This window comes from Phocoena sinus, chromosome 18, assembly GCF_008692025.1.
Source record: "Phocoena sinus isolate mPhoSin1 chromosome 18, mPhoSin1.pri, whole genome shotgun sequence".
Classification (NCBI taxonomy): Eukaryota; Metazoa; Chordata; class Mammalia; order Artiodactyla; family Phocoenidae; genus Phocoena; species Phocoena sinus.
Genome location: NC_045780.1, coordinates 5616016 through 5639180, shown reverse-complemented (window position 1 = coordinate 5639180; position 23165 = coordinate 5616016). Strand labels below are relative to the sequence as shown.

Sequence of the window (23165 nt, the reverse complement as noted above, 5' to 3'; positions counted from 1 at the left end):
ACAGGCTCTGGACGCGCAGGCCCAGCGGCCATGGATCACGGGCCCAGCCGCTCCGCGGCATGTGGGATCTTCCCGGACTGGGGCATGAACCCGCGTCCCCTGCATCGGCAGGCGGACTCTCAACCACTGCGCCACCAGGGAAGCCCCAAAAATCGAAATTTTGAAAGAAGTGTTGTTGGTGAAAGACTCTCATGCACTGTGCCCGGTAAACCCGTCTACGGGCCATCATTACAGTCACAAATTACAACGGGTGCTGACCGATCACAGTTGAACTCGCATTTGTGCACACAGTAAATTCAGTGTGTGTAAGTCAGTCCCTGCAGAACTGCTTATACTAGCAAAAGGCTGAAAACAACTCAAATGCCCATCAATAAGGAACTGGAGAAATAAACTACAGTGTACCTACAGGACGGACTATTACATGGCCATAAATTAGGAGGAAGCACAGCACAGTGGTTAACAGCATGGACTCTGGGACCACCATTCTGTCTGGCTTCGAATCCTGACTCATATGTGACCTTGAACAAGGTTTTTAACCTCTCTCTGCCTCAACTTCTGGGTTAAAAGGGAATACTAACAGTACCCAGCACCACAGGCTGTTAGGAGGGTTAAGTTAGGTCGTATTTGTTACCTATTGAGAATAGTATCGAGCATACACTAAACACATCTAAAGAGAAAGATTTCCAAAATATATTGTTATGAGAAAAAAGCAACAAACAGAACACTGAACATGGTTTACAATTTGTAGATATTTAGAAGTGGGGGGAGAGGGGTGATAAGAGTATACAGTTGTAACTCGGGAAATATGTGCAAGAGACTAGTAAAAGACTGGTGGGAGGAACTGGGGAGACTGGGGGTGTCAGGTATGAAAGAGAGATTTTTTATTTTTCACTGCAAACCCTTTTCTACTTTTTAATAAACTGGTTCATATAAAATCTATTCAAAAGATTTAATTAATAAGAAGAATTTTCTGAGGACAATCTGGAATTATATGCCCAATCATACTATCAATAAAGTATGAAAGTAGAATAAAGATATTTTCAGACTTTCAAAGACTCAAAAAACTCACCTTTCTCAGGAAGCTACTGAAGGCTGTGCTTCATTAAATCAAAAGAATAAACCAAGGAAAAAAGCAAGAAACAGGGCAAGCAACACAAAGGGAGAGACAACGAGAACAGCACAGGGAAGCTCAGGTTCTAAAGTGAGAGTGTGAGCAGGCCTGAAGCCAAGGAGCCCAGAGAGTAAAGGGCAGAGGCTCCAGGTGCAATTTCTCTAAGGGGAGGGAAAAAAAGGGAACTGACAGGTTACCTATTTTTGACCATATGGAAAGGTATTTTAGAACTCTGGCAGAGAGTCTGGAATGAACTAGTGGTAAATATTTTTTCACTTGTTTCGTTTTCTATATAAGACAATAATTAACATCAGGAAAACAAAAATCTAAAAACAAAATACAAAAGAAAGGAAATACAGTCATGATTTACTATGCAAGGCAGCTACGAACAGTATTTACCTTGTTCTAACAATGCCAACACTGAATAAAGATTTATCTCAAAATTCATGGGTTAAGCGGTACAATGTGTGTGTACTTAGTTAAGGGAAGGGGGTGTGAGAGAGAAAGCCTCATCTTCCACAGGACAAAGTCATTAGCTGAGTTACAAATTGAAGAAAACTTTAAACACTGAAGGAAAAATCAAGGAACAGCACTCTAAGCATTATACTTTTTTAAATAAAAGAGATAAATGCCAGCAAGAAGCAGCTAAAAGTCTTTTTTAAATGGTTCAACATATAGTCATGTTCTCTTCATTCAGAAAAATCATCAGGGAAAACGCTAACTGAATCTTTTAACTTTGAAGAAAGCTACGGGAACTTAAATTTTGTGGTCAAAACATTCTCCCAAGCAATGATATTTACCTGTCACCTATCTCTATTAACAGAGGTAACAATCCTGAAATGTAACTTATACTACAGTCACAACAGCTGCACTACTGCTCTACCTGTCTTGGACAGGTGTAACGCACAAACACCAAACTTGCTTCTTTCCTGAACATATGGTTAACTTACAAACAAGGCAGAACTAAACAACAAATAATGTAAGATGGTGATGCTATTCCAATGTCACTGATACGACAGCTATAAATAATGCACTTTAGCAGAAGAACGGCTAGAAACATCTGAAGTATCTAATCTGACCAAGGTAACCTGAACTGAACAGGCTTCAGAAAGGAGACAGGGAAGAGGCAGTACTGACAGGCAGAAAATGCACCCTCGTACGCAAACCACAACAGAGATTTCTAACACAGTGTATTTTCTGTTTGCACGTGCGTGTGTGTGTGTGTGTGTGTGTGTGTGTGTGTGTGAAATCCCTAAGGACAACCACAACATACGCTGTGGTTGAAAAACCACACCCTAATGGCTAACAATAGGCTTAAGGTCACTTTACATGAGAATTTTTCTTTTTCCAAATAAAACCAGTAAGAATAAGGTATACTCATTCTTGTTACGCAAAATAGTGCCCTTGATTGAAAACACATTGTAAAATACTGTAAATCCTTACTCCGGCCTCTCATTGATTGTTCCCAATTTTGCTAGAAGCCTAAACAGTCTTCCATTTTGAACCTCCTATAAAACATTTTAAAAAGAGAGAGAATATTAATGTTCCAGCTAACTGAATATAAAAGCAAAAGTTTACAAAACTGGTATCCTGTACCAATATTACCTTTAAACAATAAATCTTAATATCCCCACCTTCTGGTTATACTTTTGAATACAACATGTCCATTTCATTCAATAGTAATACTCAAGAAGATTACGCAGCTGTCCATTTTTTTCTTTCTTTTTTAAAAATTTTATTGGATTATAATTGATTTACAATGTTGTGATAGTTTCAGGTGCACAGCAAAGTGATTCAGTTATACATACACATATATTCACTCTTTTTCAGATTCTTTTCTCATATAGGTTATCACAGAATATGGAGCAGAGTTCCCTGTGCTATACAGTAGGTCCCTGTTGGTAATCTATCTTATATATATATATAGTAGTGTGTGTATGGTAATCACAAGCTTGTGATTTATTCCTTGCCCCCTACAGCTGTCCATTTTTAAGAATTATTAAAGTAATTCACATTAAAAAAAAAACATCAAGATTGTGTCTCATGACTGTAGCAAAGCCGCAAACAAAAAAGAACAAAACAAATGCCCAGAGGACCTAAGAAATCAAAATACGGAACACTAAGTTTGGACAAAAATATCTGCAAACAATCTTAGCCAGCTGTGTACTATATTCAGCACTGTAATTACTCTGTTTTATATCTACTGATACACACAGATGCAGGTGTGTACACACTCCTTTAACTACACACTTTACCTTTGCAAGGTCTTCCTCTATGACATCATTTCTCATTTGAGCAGCATCCAATTGAGTATAAAATCGAGCACCAATCATGGGCATGATGTCATTTACACTTCGCATCCTGTTTTGGTCAGTCAACAAATATCTAACCAAAATAGAGAAGGATCACTTGAATGCCAACCACGCAATTCACACAGCAACACAACCCCCAAGCACGCAGCACCGCTGCCGCCAGCATGTTAGTGTGCGCAACTTCGGAAAAAATCGTTTCATGCAAGTCGAGTTCATTTTTAAAGCTTAGTAGTTATATTTCTTTTCTCTGGAAAACTTTAAGAGCCAATGGAAAAAACTGTAAAAATGTCTCTTTCTCTAAATGTTTTACTATTATGAAAATGAGAAAGGAAAGCTGGGTAGAGTTAGACTTACCATATTTCCATTCTCAAACCCTTCTTTACAACAGTGGGAGATGAAAAGATTGTTACAAATATTTTTGGTGGGGTGAAATGGGGGTGATTGTAGGTGGGGGAATTTTTCCATTGCTCTTCAAAAATGGTTTTTGAAACTAAAACTAGGTCTTCCATTTTGATACGTTAAACAAGCCTCAGCTTTTTAGGAAGCTGTCTCCTGCTCTGTGACCTCATTTACCACCTGTCATGGTATATTTATTTCTGAGACATCTTCATGCACTAACACACATCAGAAAAGACTGAATCAATTTCTTCTATCATTATAACTAAGGCAGAAAAATACTACACGTTTCAAAAGGCCACCTGTCAGAATACAATGATTATCAATCATCTATTACTATTTATTCTGATAGGTAAGCCATGTCCTAACCATTCTCATCAAAGCAGCCTCCTAATCTGTCACTCTCTGCTTATAATTCGACCTTATTTTCTCCATACGACTTATTACTATCTGCAAACATCTTACTTGTTTATATGTTTATTAAGTCTTCCCCATTATAATGGGTGGAAGCTCCAGAAGATGGGGAATTTTGTTCATCTTATTCAGAAGTGTCTTCAGCATCTGACATATAGTAGGCATTCTTTTGTTGAATAAAGGAACAGTTATAAACTCATGTGGATAATCTATGTCTTGGCTATTCATCTGTAATTACTGACATATTTGTATCTAACTATGTATAGTATATGTATACTAACTATGTATAAGCTATGTGACTTTTGGCAAGTTACTTTACATCTTCAAGCCTCAGTTTTGACATCTCTAAAATGGAGCTAATAATGGTACCTAATTTATAGGGTTACTGGGAGAATTAGGTGAATTAATTCATATCAATCAGTTCAAAAGTGCATGATACATAGTTTACTACTCTGTATATTTTAGTTATTGGTTAGTATGGAAGTATGACCTTTTTGTTTATTCATTTTTTATTAAGGAACATTTCATAACATTTGTAGAAGGAAAGAGAATTATATGATGAATCCTCATGAAGCCATTACCCAGTTTCAATAATTATTAACTTATGGCCAATTTATTATATCCTTTACTCTCACTTTTTTAAAAAAGGAAAATTATAACGAGATTATTTAAGACATCCTAGGTATTGTAAGCTACAGCTAGAAATCACTGCTGTGATAATATATGAAACAAACATTTTTATTTAAAAGAGAAATCAACTTATTTGATTATTAAAAGGAACCAGGTAACCACTGGCTTCCAGTGCTCTGTCACCAGCAGGACACTTATGCCAGTGTAACAAAGCACAGGTGGGCAGCCCCATCCTCCATCCCTCAATTCCATACCACAGGGCTAGTCCAAAAAGAAACTGGATCATCCAGGGTTACACAGAAAGATCAGAAGGAACAGCTGGAAGCTAAAAGAGACTGAAAAGGATCAATAAGCTCTAATTGCTTCTAGAACATCATAGAAAAAAATTTCAAAAGAGACTTCCTAGCATCTGTTCTCTTGAATAACTTATAATAAGGGTTATGGTTGTCCATCCCCTGGAATCCCCGATGTTAGACCCATCTTAGACTGTTGTGACTGCAGTCCACAGTGGGCTTCTCTTAAGCCAAGATCATTTCAGACCTATGCTCAAGGATTCCCTGGAGTATGAAGACACAGGAGGAGAAAGAAGCATGGGGACCCTCACACATGTGCCTTCTGGAACAGGTGTCTGGGCCACACAGCACATGACTGGGCTGCAGGTGAGGTTATTTATGACAGCTTTTACAAAGACACTGATCTCTCTGGAGAGCAGCACTAACAGGACTTTCTGAGACGATGCGTATGTTCTACGTCCACGCTGTCCAGTATATTAGCCAGAAGCTACATGCGGCTTCCGAGCTCTTGAAATGTGGCCGGTGCAACTGAGGAACTGAATTTTAAATTTTATTTAATTTTAATTCATTTAAACTTAAAAGGTCATATGTAGCTCACAGATACCAATGCAGCCTTAGAGGGTCTAGCCTTTCGCCAAATGTTTACAACATCAATAACTAATTTAAACACACTGGTTTATGAATTTACACTTGATCTTAGCCAAAAGGCCGAGAAGTGATGGTTTATGAATTTACTCCAAGAAATACATACTTAGCAATAAAAACAAAGAAATTAAAAGTTGTTTAATTATGTTTTGCCTGATTTTAAATAGTGGAAAATAAAATAAAATCACTGTTAAAAGGCCCTCATGAAAAATCTGTCTTATCTCATATGATTATTATATTAAAACTTACAAAATCAGATTCTTCAGATCAGAGGAGTAGTTGATTGTCACCAGTTCCATGGCTTTCTGTAAATTCTCTCGCTGAATTCCTGCCAAAGAGTTGCAAGCCAAAGCCAACACAACTTTTCCTAATGATATCAGATCTGCTTGCTGACATGAAAGAATAAATATAACTTTTAATTTTTCTTTTATAGGTACAAATTTAATACACTGACACTACTGCCTGCATGGAAAAAGCATCTTTACAAAGAAGCTGAAGAACTCAGCACAAGGTTCCCAGGTATTGGAGCTTATCAGTCACCTGGGAGCTTATTAACAAGACCATTTCTGAGCGGCTCCACCCCAGATTCTCATTCAGGAGGTACGGGAACAGGCCCAACGTTTTTAAAGCACCCAGGTAATTCTAATGAAGGTAGTTCTGGGGGATACTTTAAGAAACATTACCTGAAGCAATTCACATGCCAACTGCAGAACTGCTGCTTTAAATCTTTTTTCTAAATTTTTATATTTAAATAGAGCTGATATCCTTACTATTACAAGAGATCTGAGGTTGGTTACCGTATAGTTAGTTGCTTTACAGTGATCATTCACGATAGGCACTTTTCTCATTTTCCATGACGCACAAAATATAGTGAGAGTTCATTTGAAGAAAAGTAATTCCCTTATTCCAAACACAGCAGCAGCATTACCTGATTTCAGAGTAGGTTCCCTAGACACTGACAATGTTGCAAACCCCCATGACATTCCATCTGCCGTTGTTTCCAAACAGACTGTCTTATACTATAAAAGATCTCTGAGCTCTGTAACCACCTGATTTCCTACCCCCCCTTTTTTTTTTTTTTAAAGATTTCCCACTCTGAGGCTTTCCTTCAAAAAGAATTTTTAAAAGACAGCTGGCTGAATTGAGGTAAGCTCTCTTCCACCTATTAAAACGCCAGGAAACAGAACGGTCACCCCAGGTGGCCCTGCTTGGCAGGTGAACTATTAATGATCACATGCCTAGGAGACAATGGAGTAGTTCAGAGTTCAATGAAATCATCTGAAGTCATTTCTACAGAAAACTTACATAAATCTTCACAATCTGAGATCTCATCTGAATTATTGGATACATGTTTATTTATGGAATATTGGTTCAGTATAGGAGTTTTCAAACCTAGTTTTACATTACAATTCACCTGAGAAGCTCAAGAAACAAACAAAAAAATCACCCAGTGGCTATCCCTTCATCCTCTTCTGGTGTTATTAGTCTGGGGCAAGATATACGTATTGGCATTTTTCAAACCTTCATAAGAGATTCAGATGTGCAGCCAGGGTTGAGAATCACTGGTTTCGTGGAAGTTTATAAATGATGTATTTGCAAAATCAGGTGAGTATTTCAAGGCAATCACTAATGAAACTTTAGGACTATACAGCTCTCCTTAACAACATTCTACCCAAATAGTAAAGAATAAAAGGAAAACAAACTCCATTATTAAGACAACATTAAAAAGTTCAAATTTAAAAATTTATCCAAATCTAGCACATATGAATCTGACACTGAGCCTAAGATCCTATAATCAGCAGAACAACTGATTAGACAAACAACTTTGAATATATCAGGAAAAGAGATGCCAAGGATTCATGCCAGAGAAACTTTGAAACTTCATTAGTGGCAGAGTTAGGGGCCCAGGCTGGCAGGGGAGAAGGTGACAAGGGGAGGGGCGCGAATACTGTGGCGTTTCTGTTCTCCGGATGGCTCTGCCGTGACTGAATTCGGGAAGGGTTCCTCACGGTCATTCTCAAGATCAAGGAAAACATTCACAGTTATATTAATGAAATCCTAAAAACGCGGATCGAGAGAAATCAGTACGCGTAAAAGCTAACTGTAAATTTCTACAAGTGTTTCAGTCCAATGTCATCCGCAAAGTTAAGCTTGTTATTGTTTAAGTATTTCAGCAGCATGTAGCAACACACAGCTTCCCAACCCTCAAACAGTAAAACCTTCAGTTCAGCTCCACCCTGAATTGATGCTGTAACTAAACCTCCCACCGAGAACATTCCGTTATTCCGTTATGAGATAGGAAAACCAAAGTGCAAGACAGCTGAAGGACTGTTATGGGTATAAAAAATAAGGCCATCTGATTCTGAGTGTAAACGCCACCTTTCTGAAGCTGACTCAAGGTGGGAATACCCACTTTTAGAAATAGAGTATACATGTCTCATAATCCAGACTAAATTAGAACTGATCTTTTTAAATAAAAGACGTTAATGAAGTCCTGCTTAATTAAGAGAGTTTAACATCGTAAAAACTCAGTAACTCTCCTTTCCTTATTTCCCAGCTAAATAATTTTCCATTTGTTATTTTGCTTCTTACCTCCATCTGGCTTTGCCCCCCATTTGTTGAATTCTGGAGGTTTTCCCCCCAACTCATTTTCAGTTTCTTCCTGATTCTTGACTTCTTGATTTTTCTCTGATTCTATCTATGGCTCTATTTATGTCCATTTTACTGAAAGTCAGTCTCTATTCACGTGTCTGAAACAGACTATGAAAAATAGACTACAAGAAACAATGCACTCCTTTCTCATGCACCCTCTTCTCTGTAAAATCACAATCCCCCGTTTGGGACTACCTTTAATTCTCTCCTTTACCTTACTACATAAGCTATATGGAAAATCTACACATATATACCCACTCCAAAAAAAAAAAAAAAAAAAAAAAAAAAAAAGGAAAGAAAAGAAAACCTGATACAACTTTTACCGCTGAAAAATAAAGGGAGGGTGACAACTGGTTGAAAGTAGCCTAAGTTTATAAATGAAGGCAGTTCCTAACTTACCAAGTTGCCCCAAATCCTTACTTTAAAGTTATTTGTTTTGAAACTCTGGGATTATTTTTTCTTATGAAGAGTTGTTTTTCAAGGTAACTAACTACACAACCCATAATATAACTCCAATAACAGACATTTGCAAATAAAAAATGGAAAACAACACTGATGTGATACTCACAGAAAAACAAAATCAAACTAGTCTTATCTTATATGAGTAATTAAAAAGAAAAAGGAACTATTCAGAATATAAAAGACTGAAGAGATACCGTGAGACTGCACGTAAAAAACAAAACTGGAAACATGGGGTTTCCAAATACTTGCAATAGACGTTGATGGCACTGGTTCTAAATAATGTCTGATTTCTCTTTAAAAGTTTAATATTATTTTCCTGGATATATAAAGATCACTAGTATTTTAACAGTCAATAACCAGTCACTTTCAGGAGCACAAAGATTATGAAGAAAAATTTTCAGAGCCCATTAGTTAGGCACTAAGTATAAGACAGAAGATAAGCAGGAAAACAGCTAAGAAACAACCAACCTGGATAAGAAAGAGGGAGCAAATTCCCTTCTGCAGAAGAAAGCTGCTAGGGCTGGGGGCTGGGGGCTGGGGGCTGGGGGCTGGGAGGGTGGGTAGCCAGTTTCTTCCATGGAGATCCCACTAGATGGCGCTACCAACCAGAACAGCTTGGCTGCTGCTGGGGGTAGGTGGGCACCAGCAGAGGGGAAGAAGCTGGGTAAAGGCTGCATACAACTGAATGTGATGAGTGGCTCTAAGTCTGGGGACTGCACTGTCCACGGTCCAGTAGCAAAGGAAGAGGTTTATGCATGAATCAACTGTAATACTAAAAACTACCTGGACTCTACTTCTCCTTCTGGCCTTTCCTTTTGTTCTGAAATTCTGTCTCATAAAGTGAACTAAAATCTTTCAAAGATTTCAAGAAAAGAGAATGAAATGAGAAGGACAGTGGGAAGGGAAGGTATTCTCCTCCTTGTTTCTCCATGTAAACGAGAGATTCTGCCTTACATCAAACCTCTGTAAGTTAATAAATGTTCAGAAACAACAAAGATTTCTTACATGAAAGAAACTAACATTGTCTTAAAATGACAACTGCATACCTCCAAAAAATATGAATACAAACTGAATGATACGAAGTATTTACTTTAAATAGCTACATTACTTGCACAGGGTAATCAAAGCAAAAGCAACTACACTTAATGCTCCTTGCAGAGGTAGGTTCTTACTCTGCTACACATTGTGTTAATCAAGAAATAAAAACTAAATAGCTAAGAACAAAATGGGACCAAAGTCCACAATATTATGATGAAGTCAGACTATAACCAAATTCTAATAATGTACAAGAAGTGAGTGATAGGCTTTGGTTAAGCAAAAGAAAAAAAATCATTTAGAAAACAGCAATACAAAAATTTTCCTTTGAAAATAAAAATTTTGGATGGATAGTGGGACAACTATTCTAAAAGTAAAAATAACAGGTGTGATTTTAACACACTAAAAAGTGAAGAAAAGGTAAAATGTCATTTAATATATTTCATTCAGCTGACTAATTGTTTTAATCTATGCTGAGGACAAATTTCCTTGTCAAATAAATGCATTTTCATTCAAACAGCTGGAGTCTCTGACACTGTCATTAATTCTGTATATGCCAACGTATAAGGGCTCTACACTAAACACAGCACAGGGATTAAGAAAATACACGTTCAAAGTTTGCATAGAGACCACCCCCAGCATAAACTGAAATCTAGACTTAAAACCCTGAAAAACTTTAAAATAAACAAAATTTATCTTTAAAAAAAAAAATCAAGCCTTAAGTTATTAAGTATCCATGTTAATTCTTACTCACCTGGTATTGAGCCATTAATGCCAATGGATTATTATTCTGACTGTTATCAAATGTTAAAACATCAAAAACTCCAACACAATTTACTCGCAACCTTTAAAGACCAGAAAATTTAAAGAAAATAATTAAAATGAGATTTAAAATAAATTATATACTACTGGAAATTGAACATTTCTTATGATATTAGGAGGGATCTCAGAATCCTATCCAGTCTTACCTCCTGTCCTACCCCCCATAACCTCTATCAATCACCATTTTAGAGATGACATCACAGACATCAAGTGATAGGCCTATGGTTATAAAAGTCAGGAATGGATAAAGCCAGGACTATAACACATCTTTTGACTACCAGGCCAGTGGTCTTTTCACCAAACCGAGCTGCTTCTTTATTAGTTATTCATGAAAAGAGAACTAGTTAGCTTCTTAACATGTACTAGGCACATTCAAAGCATTTTATATGTAGTAATTCATTTGATCCTCTCAATAATCTTATGAGGCAGGTACCTTACAAATATGGAAAATGGAGATAATAATAGTACCTGTCTCACAGACTGCTGAACACATAGATGTTAATTAAGTAACTAACAGAGCCAGGATATGAACCCAGGTAACCTGGTACTAGACCTTAAGCTCTTTATGCTATGCTACCCAAGACAACTCTCAAAATTTCAGCAACTCAAATAAAACTCTAGTGAAGTCAAGGTCTGTGTTACTTAACCCTTTATCACTGGTTCTCAAAGCATGAAACCCAATCAGCAGCAACAGCATCAGTCACCCAGGCACTTGTTAGAAATGCAGATTCTAAGGCCCCGCCCCAGACTTCCTGAATCAGAACACTGGGGGTGGAGCCCAACAGCTTATGCTAAGTCCTCCAGAACACTGGGACTCGTGACAAAATGTGAGAACCACAGTTGTACACAGAAAAGTTGTACTGACACTGTTTGCTATCCCCCCAACCTTAACCATACATACCTCCCAAACCCTCACAGGATCTTGGTTAATAACCAGGCATCTTATTAAGAATTCAACATTTTAAGAAAACTTACAAATGAACTCAAAGTCACGGCAGTTCTTCTGGATGGAATATATGAAAAGGTAGAATTAAAACAGATCATCACGCTATGCTTACTAAGCTGTCACAGGTTAGGTGCTCAATAAAGAAGCCAAAGCTCAAAATGCCAGTACCTCGTTTTGCCAGTTATCAGAATCTTTGTTGGGTCCATAACTCGACATGCCAAGCCTGCTGTGTGAATGGTGCGTAACGCAGAGCTCAGCTGGACGATATAAGCCCAAATAAGAGATTCTGGCAATAACCCAGCATGCTGTCTGGGCAATGGTCCATCGTGTTGACCTATAAAAGCAAATAAAAAATGGCATCTTCATTTAAATAATTAACTAAAAGACTAAAACATGCAAACCAAGAAGAAATGAAGAAACAAACCCAAATTTTCTTATTTATGATATTATACCTTTATAGTGTTAGCAGCAGCAGAGCTCTCGCTGAGCTTCTCTTTTCTGTGACCATTATAATTATTGCACAAAAATTATTTAAAGTAAGAATTTATACTTAATTGTGAGCCAAATAAATGAGCTCAGATTAAAAACAGGAACTGCGGAGATTATTTTTCTTAAAGTGTGGCTAACCCTTGCCTATACTACCATTCAGGTGTGTGGGAACTGCACACCTGTGGCTTGAGGGAAACAAAAGTCTCTACCATCATTTATGTTGAGTGTTTTCTTATTCTCCTCATACTGCTCAGCCTCCCCTATTATAGCCAAGTCAGTTAGATGAAATGACATCCAATTCACAGAAAACATAAATGTAAAACACTGAAGGTCACTTATGTGTAATGAAGAGACACAAAAATAACCTGGTCTACCATGAAAAGTAATCCTTTTGATTCTATCGACTCTTAAGTGCTTCTTGATACTACTTTCTGGGTCACTGTTAATCAGCAGAAAAGAAGCCGTATAAATTTAATCTAGACTTTGTAATTATTTCAGGGAATATGACTTTATAAATCCAAGTGTTCATACGGTTGTAAACAAACCTTTTCTGAATCAGTTATAAAAGCAACACAGTTAAATGGTTAATTGTAGAGATAATAAATAGCAAATAAGGAAGAGCAAATACAAAATTCAAAAACTGCTATCCCTCAATTTAGACAGAACTAAAGATAATACCATCTGGAAAACAGTGATAGATGACTCAAAAAGTAGCTCTAGTGATAAATGTCAAGACAACATCAAAGACAACCACGAAGAGTTTAAATAAAACTATTTAATAAGTGTGGTAATAAGGAAAAGAAATATTTATAGCAAATATTTATAGCTACATATTCATAGCAAATATTTAGTGCATACTGTGTGCCAGATTCTGTCTAGTTACTTTACCCACATTATGTCATTTTAAACCTCTTATCACAGTCCCTATATAGTATGCTATTATTACTGCCACTTTCTTATTAGAATATTTATTACAATATGCGATTTTTTAGTTTGTTTTAAATTAACAAATTAAGTAGTATAAGAAAGCATTATACTTCCATTTATGTCTCTATAAGTTTATACAAACACTGGCTCTTTTTTCCTTCTTTTTTTAATATTCATATTGCGAAAACAGAGGATTGCCTTGTATTATATAAATTGTTGTAAATTAAAGTATATATGGTACATTTAGGGAAGTTACTACCATTCAAACAATACTAGAAAAAGAACTGATTCCTAGGAAAATGTAAACATAATATATCCAATAGTCAGACAACACCAAAAAACAGAATTAAGATTAAAAAAAAAAAAAAAACTGGAAAGGAGTGCTATAAATCAGTGGTTCTCAACAGGGGTCCGTGTTGCCCCCTCAGGGACATTTGGAGGTACCTAGAGATATTTTTGGTGTCACAACTGGAGGAGGGGCTGCTCCTGGCATCTAGTGGGTAGATGGCGGGGATGCAGCTGAACACCCAGCGATGCCCAGAACGGCCCCGCACAAATAATTATCCAGCCCCAAATGTCAGCAGTGCTGAGGCTGAGAAACCCAGCTGTAAATTAAAGCCAACAGTCACTTCACAGGTGTTATTACTAAAATAAACTTGAACAACTACAGCTATATTCATCTGTAGGAAAAGTTATACCACATCCCCTTCAACAAAATTATGTATGTGCTACAGATGACATGGCAAAAGGAAACAAATGACCACACTATGTGACCAGATTTTTAATGTGAAACAGCCATGTAACCACAGCTTTCTTCTTTCAACTGTCAGAAAGCACAGTTACAAGTAAACAGAATACATTTTTTATCCATAATGCCGGTTCTTAAAGGAGTCATGATCCAAAAGATACTGGAATGTGGACTCAAGTCTTCTCCCTCCTTACTTCCTCTCAGGATATATTCAGGAAAATCTTTAACAAATTAAAAACCACTGCCAAGAACGTAATGTTTCTTTCCTGCCCCCATACAAGAAAATGATACATACATTTTTCCTTCCCCCAAAACATAAACTAATTAATAGACACAACAAAATGGATTTATTTTTACTCTGAAACAACTTACCCTTTAATAATCATTTGTTAGGATGTAATTAAAATATTTTGGTTCTTTGCAATATTTGAACTAAAAAACAATTCTTTAAGTAAATATTAGAAAGGGGCAAAAAAAAAATATTCCCCATTTAAGTAAAAGTTACCTGAAAATTTATTTTGAAGACTAGCTCCTTAAGGAACACAGAATCCCACCTTCAAGCAAAAGCATTTGTTTAGGGAAATAATTACATATTGATAAATGACACACCGTCACACTGGAGTATGCAAAACAAAACAAAACACAACAAAAAACCAAGACTAGAAAGAAATATACCAAGAGACGTGCTTTGGGTGGTGAACTTACAGGGATTACTTTTCAATTTACTGAATTTTCCAAACCATCTTTATTCAGAAAGCATTATAATTTTTTTTGTGTGTGTGGTACGCGGGCCTCTCACTGTTGTGGCCTCTCCCGTTGCGGAGCACAGGCTCCAGACGCGCAGGCTCAGTGGTCATGGCTCACGGGCCCAGCCGCTCCATGGCATGTGGTATCTTCCCGGACCGGGGCACGAACCCGCGTCCCCTGCATTGGCAGGTGGACTCTCAACCACTGCGCCACCAGGGAAGCCCCAGAAAGCATTATATTTTTTAAAGAAAAAAAATTTTAAGAGGAAAAAAAGCCTTTTATCGTATTCTCAGCTACTTAAATTTCAGGTATTTACATGAGTCTTTTATAACCCACCTTCATCTCAGTCTACACATGTACATAACATGTTATTTCCTAACTTGTTACATATTGACTCCATTTCTTTAAGGTATTTCTTTTTTAAATGCAATAGGGTCTTTACGCTGAATGATTACAGGGCTAAATTTACATGTGTTTTAAAATACAAAACTACTCTTCCACAGAGCAAAGGCATCTGTCAAACACAGCTTGCTTGAATCTTTTTCTTACCCCACTTTCTCTTTGTGAAATAGGCATCTGCATTAGGGTCATTGAAGTGTCTGCTCATCATAGTCTCTCCTCCAGCGTGGAAATCATATGCAAACACAAGAGCTTAAAAACAAACACAAACACTCATTACTGCAATCTGGCTTCAAATAATGAAGCCCACTAGCAAAAAGACCATTACAAGTCACTCACAAGGCTCTGCAAAAGCTTTAGTGGTAAACACTTCACGCAAGGTCACGATATTTGAGTGCTGGATTTTCTTCCACATGTCCACCAATACCATGCACTTTGTGTTAACAAGACGAAAACCTGAAAAAGAAAAAATTTTCTGCTAACCTGTAAATGACATCTCCCCCTTATTTCATCAGAAATGTGCAGAGGGCTTCCCTGGTGGCACAGTGGTTAAGAATCCGCCTGCCAGTGCAGGGGACAGGGGTTCGAGCCCTGGTCCGGGAAGATCCCACGTGCCACGGAGCAACCAAGCCCGTGCGCCACAACTACTGAGCCTGAGCTCTAGAGCCCACAAGCCACAACTACTGAAGCCCGCGCCTAGAGCCCGTGCTCCGCAACAAGAGAAGCCACCGCAATGAGAAGACCACACGCCACAACAAAGAGTAGCCCCTGATCGCCACAACCAGAGAAAGCCTGCACGCAGCAACAAAGACCCAACGCAGCCAAAAATAAATTAATTTAAAAAAAAAGAAATGTGCAGAAAAAGCCATGTTATACATCACTTATGAAATACTAATTTCCAAATGAAATAATATATGTATTATCCTTTAAATTCATGTTAAATAAACTCATTTAGGAATCTATGAATAATCTTAGCCTCACTAATATGCTCCGAAAAGAGGATAATTTATCTTCCTTACCATGTATCCTCCGAAGGCAATAAGGCAGATCATCTTTGCTATTTACAGCTTTGTAGCAGGACGTAATGTATCCAAAATTACTTGATTTCTGTATCCGGTTGGGTGGTGGCAGTGGTTCTAGAGGGAACAGGCTATGGTAGCTGTCAACTTCTGTAGGGACTGCTAGAGTAATTCATAAGAAGATGACTTTAACTTGCAGACATTCACAAATCTCTCAGATCTCAAAGTAATGAAGAAGAAACCAACTCTATAAACCAGATATCAAACACACTGTATTCTAGAACAGTGTCAACATTTATAACAATTCTATAGGACACACTCGTCTCACTATCAATAAAAACAGGCATTATAAAACAACCAAAGAACAACTAGATTTCATGCACTCAAAAATATTTGTCTTTTATAATAGCACACCACTCTTGTTTCTCAGCTGTTAGAAACAATTTGCATTATCACTTATGAGATATTAAACATTTCTGATTCTGATGTAAAATAAAAATCAAGACAGTTTTTGTCTTTAAACATCTTATTTTGTAAAAACATATTTAGACAATGGTGTTAAGTACATGAAATTCTTTTTTAAAGAAACTGAAAACAAATAACAATAAACTGGAGTGTATATGTAATATGTCTGTGTATGTATATCAATTTATATGTACAAATATAGCAATCTGTACCAAACTCTCAAACCATTCATTGGAATAGCAGTTTGAATACCTAGCAAAACACAAAAGAAAAAAACTAAAACAGCTTTACCACTATGCCTGCCATGTTCCCCTGTATTTCCTATTAAGAAATACAAGTGAAACGTCATTAAGAAATTCCAGAAGACAGGTCCAAAATGACCCCTCTGCCTTTACCAAATATTTACACTCATTATCTCTTAGTTCTTGAAACAATTCTATGAGATAGGATTCCCTATTTCATAAACAAGGAAAGTGAAAATCACACATCTAGAGAGGTAGTTGAGATGCAAACCCAGGATTCTGATTCTGTAGTCTTGTGCTCTTAACCCCTAGATCGAATTTTGGCCGTAGTGAAAAACAAACATCAATTCATTGTTAACTTTCAAACCAAGGTCAAGGCATGTTCTATGGAAGAAAGGCGGTATAAGGGAAATATACACACAAGTGAATATAGCTGTAACTTTTGCCCATTTACTATTTTTTATTTGAACAATCAGTTCAATTTCCACAAAGAAACAAATGATGAATAAATGTTGTTTCCTAGTTTTTTGATAAGGAGCACTTAATAAGGGAATTAATTTCAAATTAGTAAAAATATATTGAGTATCCACTATGTATTAGTGAACACATATTAATGAAATACGGGTTCTTATCAAGAGGCTTAGAGAAAAAGGATTGAGATTTACATAAAACAATATAGTACCAAGCAAAACAGCTTTTAAAAAAGTACAATTCACCATGGCACTGGTTCTTAAACTCTAGCACCCTTCAGAATTACCTAGAGGCTTGTTAAAACACAGTTTGCTGGGTCCCATGCCCAGAGTTTTGAGTCAGTAAGTAGGTCTAAACCAGGGCCCAAGGATTTGCAATACTAACAAGTTCCCAGGTGATAATGAAAAGTCGCTGTTGGGTCAAGTGCTTTGAGAACCACTACACATGGAAATACAAAGCCATGGAAAGGAAAGCCAGTTCCAAGGATATTAGGAAAGATCTTACAGAAGATGTGGCATGTTTACTACAAAATTATGGATGAGACTGCTTCCAGTGAGCTAAAACAAATGGAAAGAGTGGTGAGACAGCTAACAGACCAACAACAAGGACTTGAAATTTACTACACCAAACACCAGTACTCAGAGCATCAGTGTGACAAAGAGACTGTGTGAGGGCCACAATAAGCTAAAAATCTTATGCTCTGAACTCCCTTCTCCCTCTGTCTACTTTTAAGCAAGTCATGAATTCTACACACTGAAGGAAAACAATTGTGCTTCAGTGGAAAACGGTGCACTGTCTAAAGGGTAACCCTCTGGCGTCTGATTCTGTGGGAGATATTTTACACCTCTGTTAAGCTGTAAATAACTGATAAATACCGCACTGCAAAATAATTCTCGTCTATAGGCAATTCTGTCTGGTGAAGGCTCGACGGACTTCCCTCCTCCCCTGTGGAAAAGACAGTTTACACATTTGTTTCAATATTCCTCATCCATGATGTGTTTTGTAATATAGGATTGGCTCCCTCACAACTTAAATAAAATCTTTAGTACTTTCTCCTTTTTATATCTGTACATCCTGATTTTAACCTTTTTTCGGAAAATCATCTTTTAACCCTACATTTCCCAGTCTACTCTGAAATAATCATATGTGGCCTAATATTAACCTTGAAAACCAAATGTTTCCCTTAATAGATAGGAATATTCATTTGTTGTTCTGTTTTGTTTCTAGTTCAGTTTAACAAATACACAAAATTAAGTACCAATAAAGGGAACAGGGGTGTCTCAATCACTGTCTGGCATCAAAAATCAAAGTAAAGAAAACCAACTTGGAAGATCCCAGACAAATGCACTCCTTAATTTAGCCCAATATTTAGTCTGGGGCTCAGTTCAACCAAATAACATTAAAAATAATGATAAAGAAAATTTTAGTTTCTTTCCTCTATTCAACCCAACGTCCCCTCAAAGAACATAGAGAATGACAGACTGGTTCTAAGATACTGAATGTCTGAGGCTCACCATGGTAAACCTATGGCAGAGTTTCTCAAGCTCAGCACTAGTGACATATTGGACCAGACAATCCTTTGTTGTCGGGGACTGTCCTGTGCACTGTAGGGTATTTAGCAGCATCCGTGGCCTCAACCCACCAGTAGCCAGTAGCACCCCGCTGCCAACTGTGACAATCAAAAATGTTCCAGACGTTGCCAAATGACCCATGACGGGTAAAATCATTCCTGGCTGAGAACCACTGACCTACAGGAAATAAATTGTGATTTGAGTTGAGAAGTCCTAATTTGATGGAAGTATGAAGAATGGAAAGGAAAAGGGAAAGGAAAAAGTCAGTAAGACCAACATTAATAAATGAGTGAAAATGAGTCAAAGGTTAATAGTCAACATGAGACATAAAAAAGATCAGAGTGAGACAAGCGACAGAAAAAAACCACTTATTAAACCTTGTTTGAACACGGGCGCACAGAATTGGATTAACCACAATCTTTAGTTTGTGACACTCAAACCACTAGCTCGTGTCCATGCATGGCCTGCTTTTATTCAGTTAATTATTCTTAATAATACGGTAAGCATCTGCAAACTTGGCACACAAAACGAAGCCTCAGACCTTGACTTGAACGGTCATCTAAATACATGGTTCTCTACCAACCTCTCTCTCTTCCTTCCGTTTTTATATAGTTTCATTATACCTATATGTATTCCTCAAAAGTTTATTACGTATATGCATATATGCATATACACATGCATTTATTGATAATGTAAATACATACATAAATTTCAACTTTATAAAAAGGTATCATGCTCTATGTAGTCTCTCGCAGCTCACTTTTAAACTTAATATTACATTACTGAGATTCTTCCATATTACTGCTTTCTTTATGAAGTGTACTTTCTTCATTTAAACTGCTATGTAATATTCCATTGTCTGACAGTATGTTAATTCACCCACTGTCCTTCAAGATGAGCGTTTGGACTGATCAAAGTTTCTGCTATTGTAAGCAGTGATATTATGGATACTTTATACATTTTCTAGTTAAAAATATATAGTTTACCTATATCTAGGAGCAGAACTGCTAGATCACAGGGTACACAGATATTCAACTTCAGGAATTTTCCAAAGTGATAACACATTCACCAATTTATACAACCAAGAGCAATGTACTGGAGAACCTGTGGATCCATATCCTAATACTGCACATGGTCAGACTTTCCAATGATATCTTATCTGTCTTTCCCTAATCATCAGTGATGTCCAACATTTCTTCGTAGATTTTTCGTTGTATGAATTTCCACTTTCTTGAAATGCCTATTCCTACCTTTTGGCCATTTTTCTGGTTTTTTTTTTTTTTTTTTTTTTTCAGGCTCTTACTAATTTGTGGTTTTTATTTTGTCAATTGTGTAAATACCTTCTTCAAGTTTTTTCTTTACTATAGATATCTTTGGAGTGTTTTTAATTTTTTTTTAATTAATTAATTAAATTTTTGGCTGCCTTGGGTCTTTGTTGCTGCATGCGGGCTTTCTCTAGTTGCGGCGAGCGGGGGCTCCTCTTTGTGTGGTGCGTGGGCTTCTCGTTGCGGTGGCTTCTCTTGTTGTGGAGCACCAGCTCTAGGTGTGCGGGCTTCAGTAGTTGTGGTGCACAGGCCCAGCCGCTCCGCGGCATGTGGGATCTTCCCGGACCAGGGCTCGAACCCGTGTCCCCTGCATTGGCAGGCAGATTCTTAACCACTGCACCACCAGGGAAGTCCCTTTAACCGTAATTCAGTAAAATTTATCAGTACTTTCCTTAAGAGTCAAGAATTTTTGCCTCCAGTATAGGAAATCTTTCTCTACAGAAAGATTAAATTTACTCATTTGTATTTCATTGTACGAATTTTAAAGTTTTGCTTTTGACATTTAAATTCTTAATCTATTTGGAACTGGTTTTTGCATGTGGTTTGAGATCATGATACAATTGTAACAATACAATCTTTTACCATAAAGAAAACCATTTTTTCCAATGCCTTCCTTTCCCCACTGATTAGCCACCTCTATCACAGAATGTGTCTAGGTTCTCCCTAGTCTGTTCCAGTAATCAATTTGTCTAACCCAGTGCCATTACGACACTGTTTCAGTTACTACAGACTCAAACCAAGCCTCCCCTCCCCAATACACCCAGAACCCTAATCATAATCTTCAAAGTGCTTCAGGTAGTCTTGGACCTTTACTCTTTGATATATTTATCATATACTATGAAAAGCTCTGCTATGCTGTAATATAATAAAAAAATAAAATAAAATCTTGATTAGAAGTGTGGAAATTTCAGCCAATCCCCCAACCTTCCACAGAAGAGAGAGAGGTTGGAGACTGAGTCAATCACGAAGAGCCAGAGATTTAATCAACCACGCCAAGACAATGAAACATTCATAAGAATTCCTAAACAGAGGGATTCAGAGGGCTTACAGGTTGGTGAGCATGATGAGGTGCTGGGAGGGTGGCATACCTGGAGAGGGCATGGAAGTTCCCCACACCCCACCCTATCCCCACACTTTGCCCCATATATCTCTTCCATTTGGCTGTTCCTTGAGTTGTACTCTTTATAATAAGCCAGTAACAGTTTACAAAGTGCTTTCCCGAGTTCTGTGAGTCATTCCAGCTAATCGCCGAACCTGAGGGCATGTTGTGGAAACCCACAAATTTGTAGTTGGCCGGAGAGAAGTTTGAGTAGCCTGGGTACCCCATTTCAGCTGGCATCTGAAGAAGGAGTGGTCTTATGGGACTGAGCCCTTAACAATTAAATTGTTAGGACACGAATTAGGTGTCAGGAGTATAAGAGTAAGAATAGCTCATGTGCTTTGACTGAAATTATACGAATCTATAGATTAGTTTACGAAAGTGGCAACCATTATGTCCTCCTATTCATGAATATCGTATTTCACTCTCTATATTTATCTTATTTAACACCTCTTAGTAAATCTCTGCCACTGATATCTTACACATCTTTTGTTCTGCTTATTCCTAGGTACTGATATTCTGAAGCCATTGTAAATAGCATCTTCTCTTTTAACTTTTTTTTTTTTTACCCTAGCTAGGGCCTCAAAGACAATGCTTAATAATAAGGAAAATTCCAACGTGAACATTTCAAAGGCTATGACAGGTAAGTTTCCTGCCCAGTCTTAAGACATAACAGCCAGACAGACATATTCCTTTGAATTTTTTAGCGATCAAGAGGATACACAGTGGACTGTGCTGAATTCGTGATTACAACCAGGTGTTTTGAGATTATCGCTATAGCAAATGTATTCCTACTGTATTATTTCTAAAGTTTTCCTAAATTACACCATATTTCATTGTGCCTATACCGAATAAGCTAGGCAAAGGGATTTTAATGCTGAGAAACATCATTGTACAGTCAGAAAAACCGAGGTTTAAATCCTGACTCGGTCAGATAATTACTAGCCACTTGTTCTTAGAGGCAAGTTACTTAACCTGCCTGTTAACTTCAGTTTCCTCATACATAAAACAAAGGTGATAATATTAGTATCTATACCACAGGAGTTTTGTGAGGAAAAAACTTACACACAGAAAGCCTTAGTACCCTGTCTGGCATGCCGCAGCCTCAATAATAATAACACTCACCTCCCCACCCCTACTTAAGTACCTATACTTCATCGTTTCAAAAGAATAATATTCTAGTGCACGATGAGGTAAATCACCATGAATTCTAAAACTACCTATTTTTTGGATGAACTAGAATCTTGTCACATGTAGAATTCTTTGAAAAAATTCTAGATCAATGGCATCTTGGAATTCTTCTTAAGTAGGTTTCAAATAAATGTAGTCATAAAATAGTAATTAGCTAGCTTAAGGCATAAAAACATGTAGGACTACATAAGGATTACACTCTCCTTTAAAAGGAAGGATCAGTCAACTTGCATTTTACCTGGCATATCTGCTTGATCAATCTGAGCCATTGTTATTAAATGTCTGTTAATCAGCTCCTAAGAAAAGAAAACAAGTATATTTACATCTAAACACAACTTCTGAAATCTGGACTTTCTATTGCAACTGAAGAGCCTGAGTACTAATATTTTTGGCATGTGTACTTTTTAATGTTGGTATCAGGACATAACATTTCCAATAATGTGAAACGTCTAAATTCCAGTCCTGGATAGACCTGCCCATCGCTAAGGTTGGTTTCAAGTAGCAGTGCTATAACCCAGAGCATACGGCTAGCTCTGTGGCCAAGCTCGTCGATAATTCACTCTACAAACATTATACTGGTGCAACTTACTTCTGTGAAATAAAAACATTTCCGAGAATCGAAGAGTAAAGTAAAATTCTACATATCAAATAATACCTGTTTTAACACTGACAAAAAAACTAAATAATTTTATAAAACCTACTTTACAGAAAATATTGAGCTGCCTTAAAAATGAAGTTCATTTCTAGGCCAAAT

General features: G+C 37.2%; 1 protein-coding gene across 11 annotated transcripts in view; it reads right to left on the bottom strand.

Annotated features, from left to right (window-relative positions):
- Nucleotides 1–23165, bottom strand: part of PAN3 (poly(A) specific ribonuclease subunit PAN3) — a 118717-nt gene that overhangs the window by 9879 nt on the left and 85673 nt on the right. For 8 of the 11 annotated variants that reach the window (XM_032610765.1, XM_032610759.1, XM_032610756.1 and 5 more), the window contains 9 exons: nucleotides 22650–22707; nucleotides 16048–16209; nucleotides 15368–15484; nucleotides 15179–15280; nucleotides 11887–12052; nucleotides 10705–10795; nucleotides 6051–6190; nucleotides 3367–3496; nucleotides 2555–2619 (listed from right to left, as the gene is read on the bottom strand). In XM_032610765.1, coding sequence (XP_032466656.1) covers nucleotides 2555–2619; nucleotides 3367–3496; nucleotides 6051–6190; nucleotides 10705–10795; nucleotides 11887–12052; nucleotides 15179–15280; nucleotides 15368–15484; nucleotides 16048–16209; nucleotides 22650–22707 — 1031 coding nt within the window. Of the gene's footprint in view, nucleotides 1–2554; nucleotides 2620–3366; nucleotides 5199–6050; nucleotides 6191–10704; nucleotides 10796–11886; nucleotides 12053–15178; nucleotides 15281–15367; nucleotides 15485–16047; nucleotides 16210–22649; nucleotides 22708–23165 lie in introns of those variants that run through there. The other 3 variants (XR_004346620.1, XM_032610757.1, XR_004346621.1) reach the window with 3 other exon arrangements.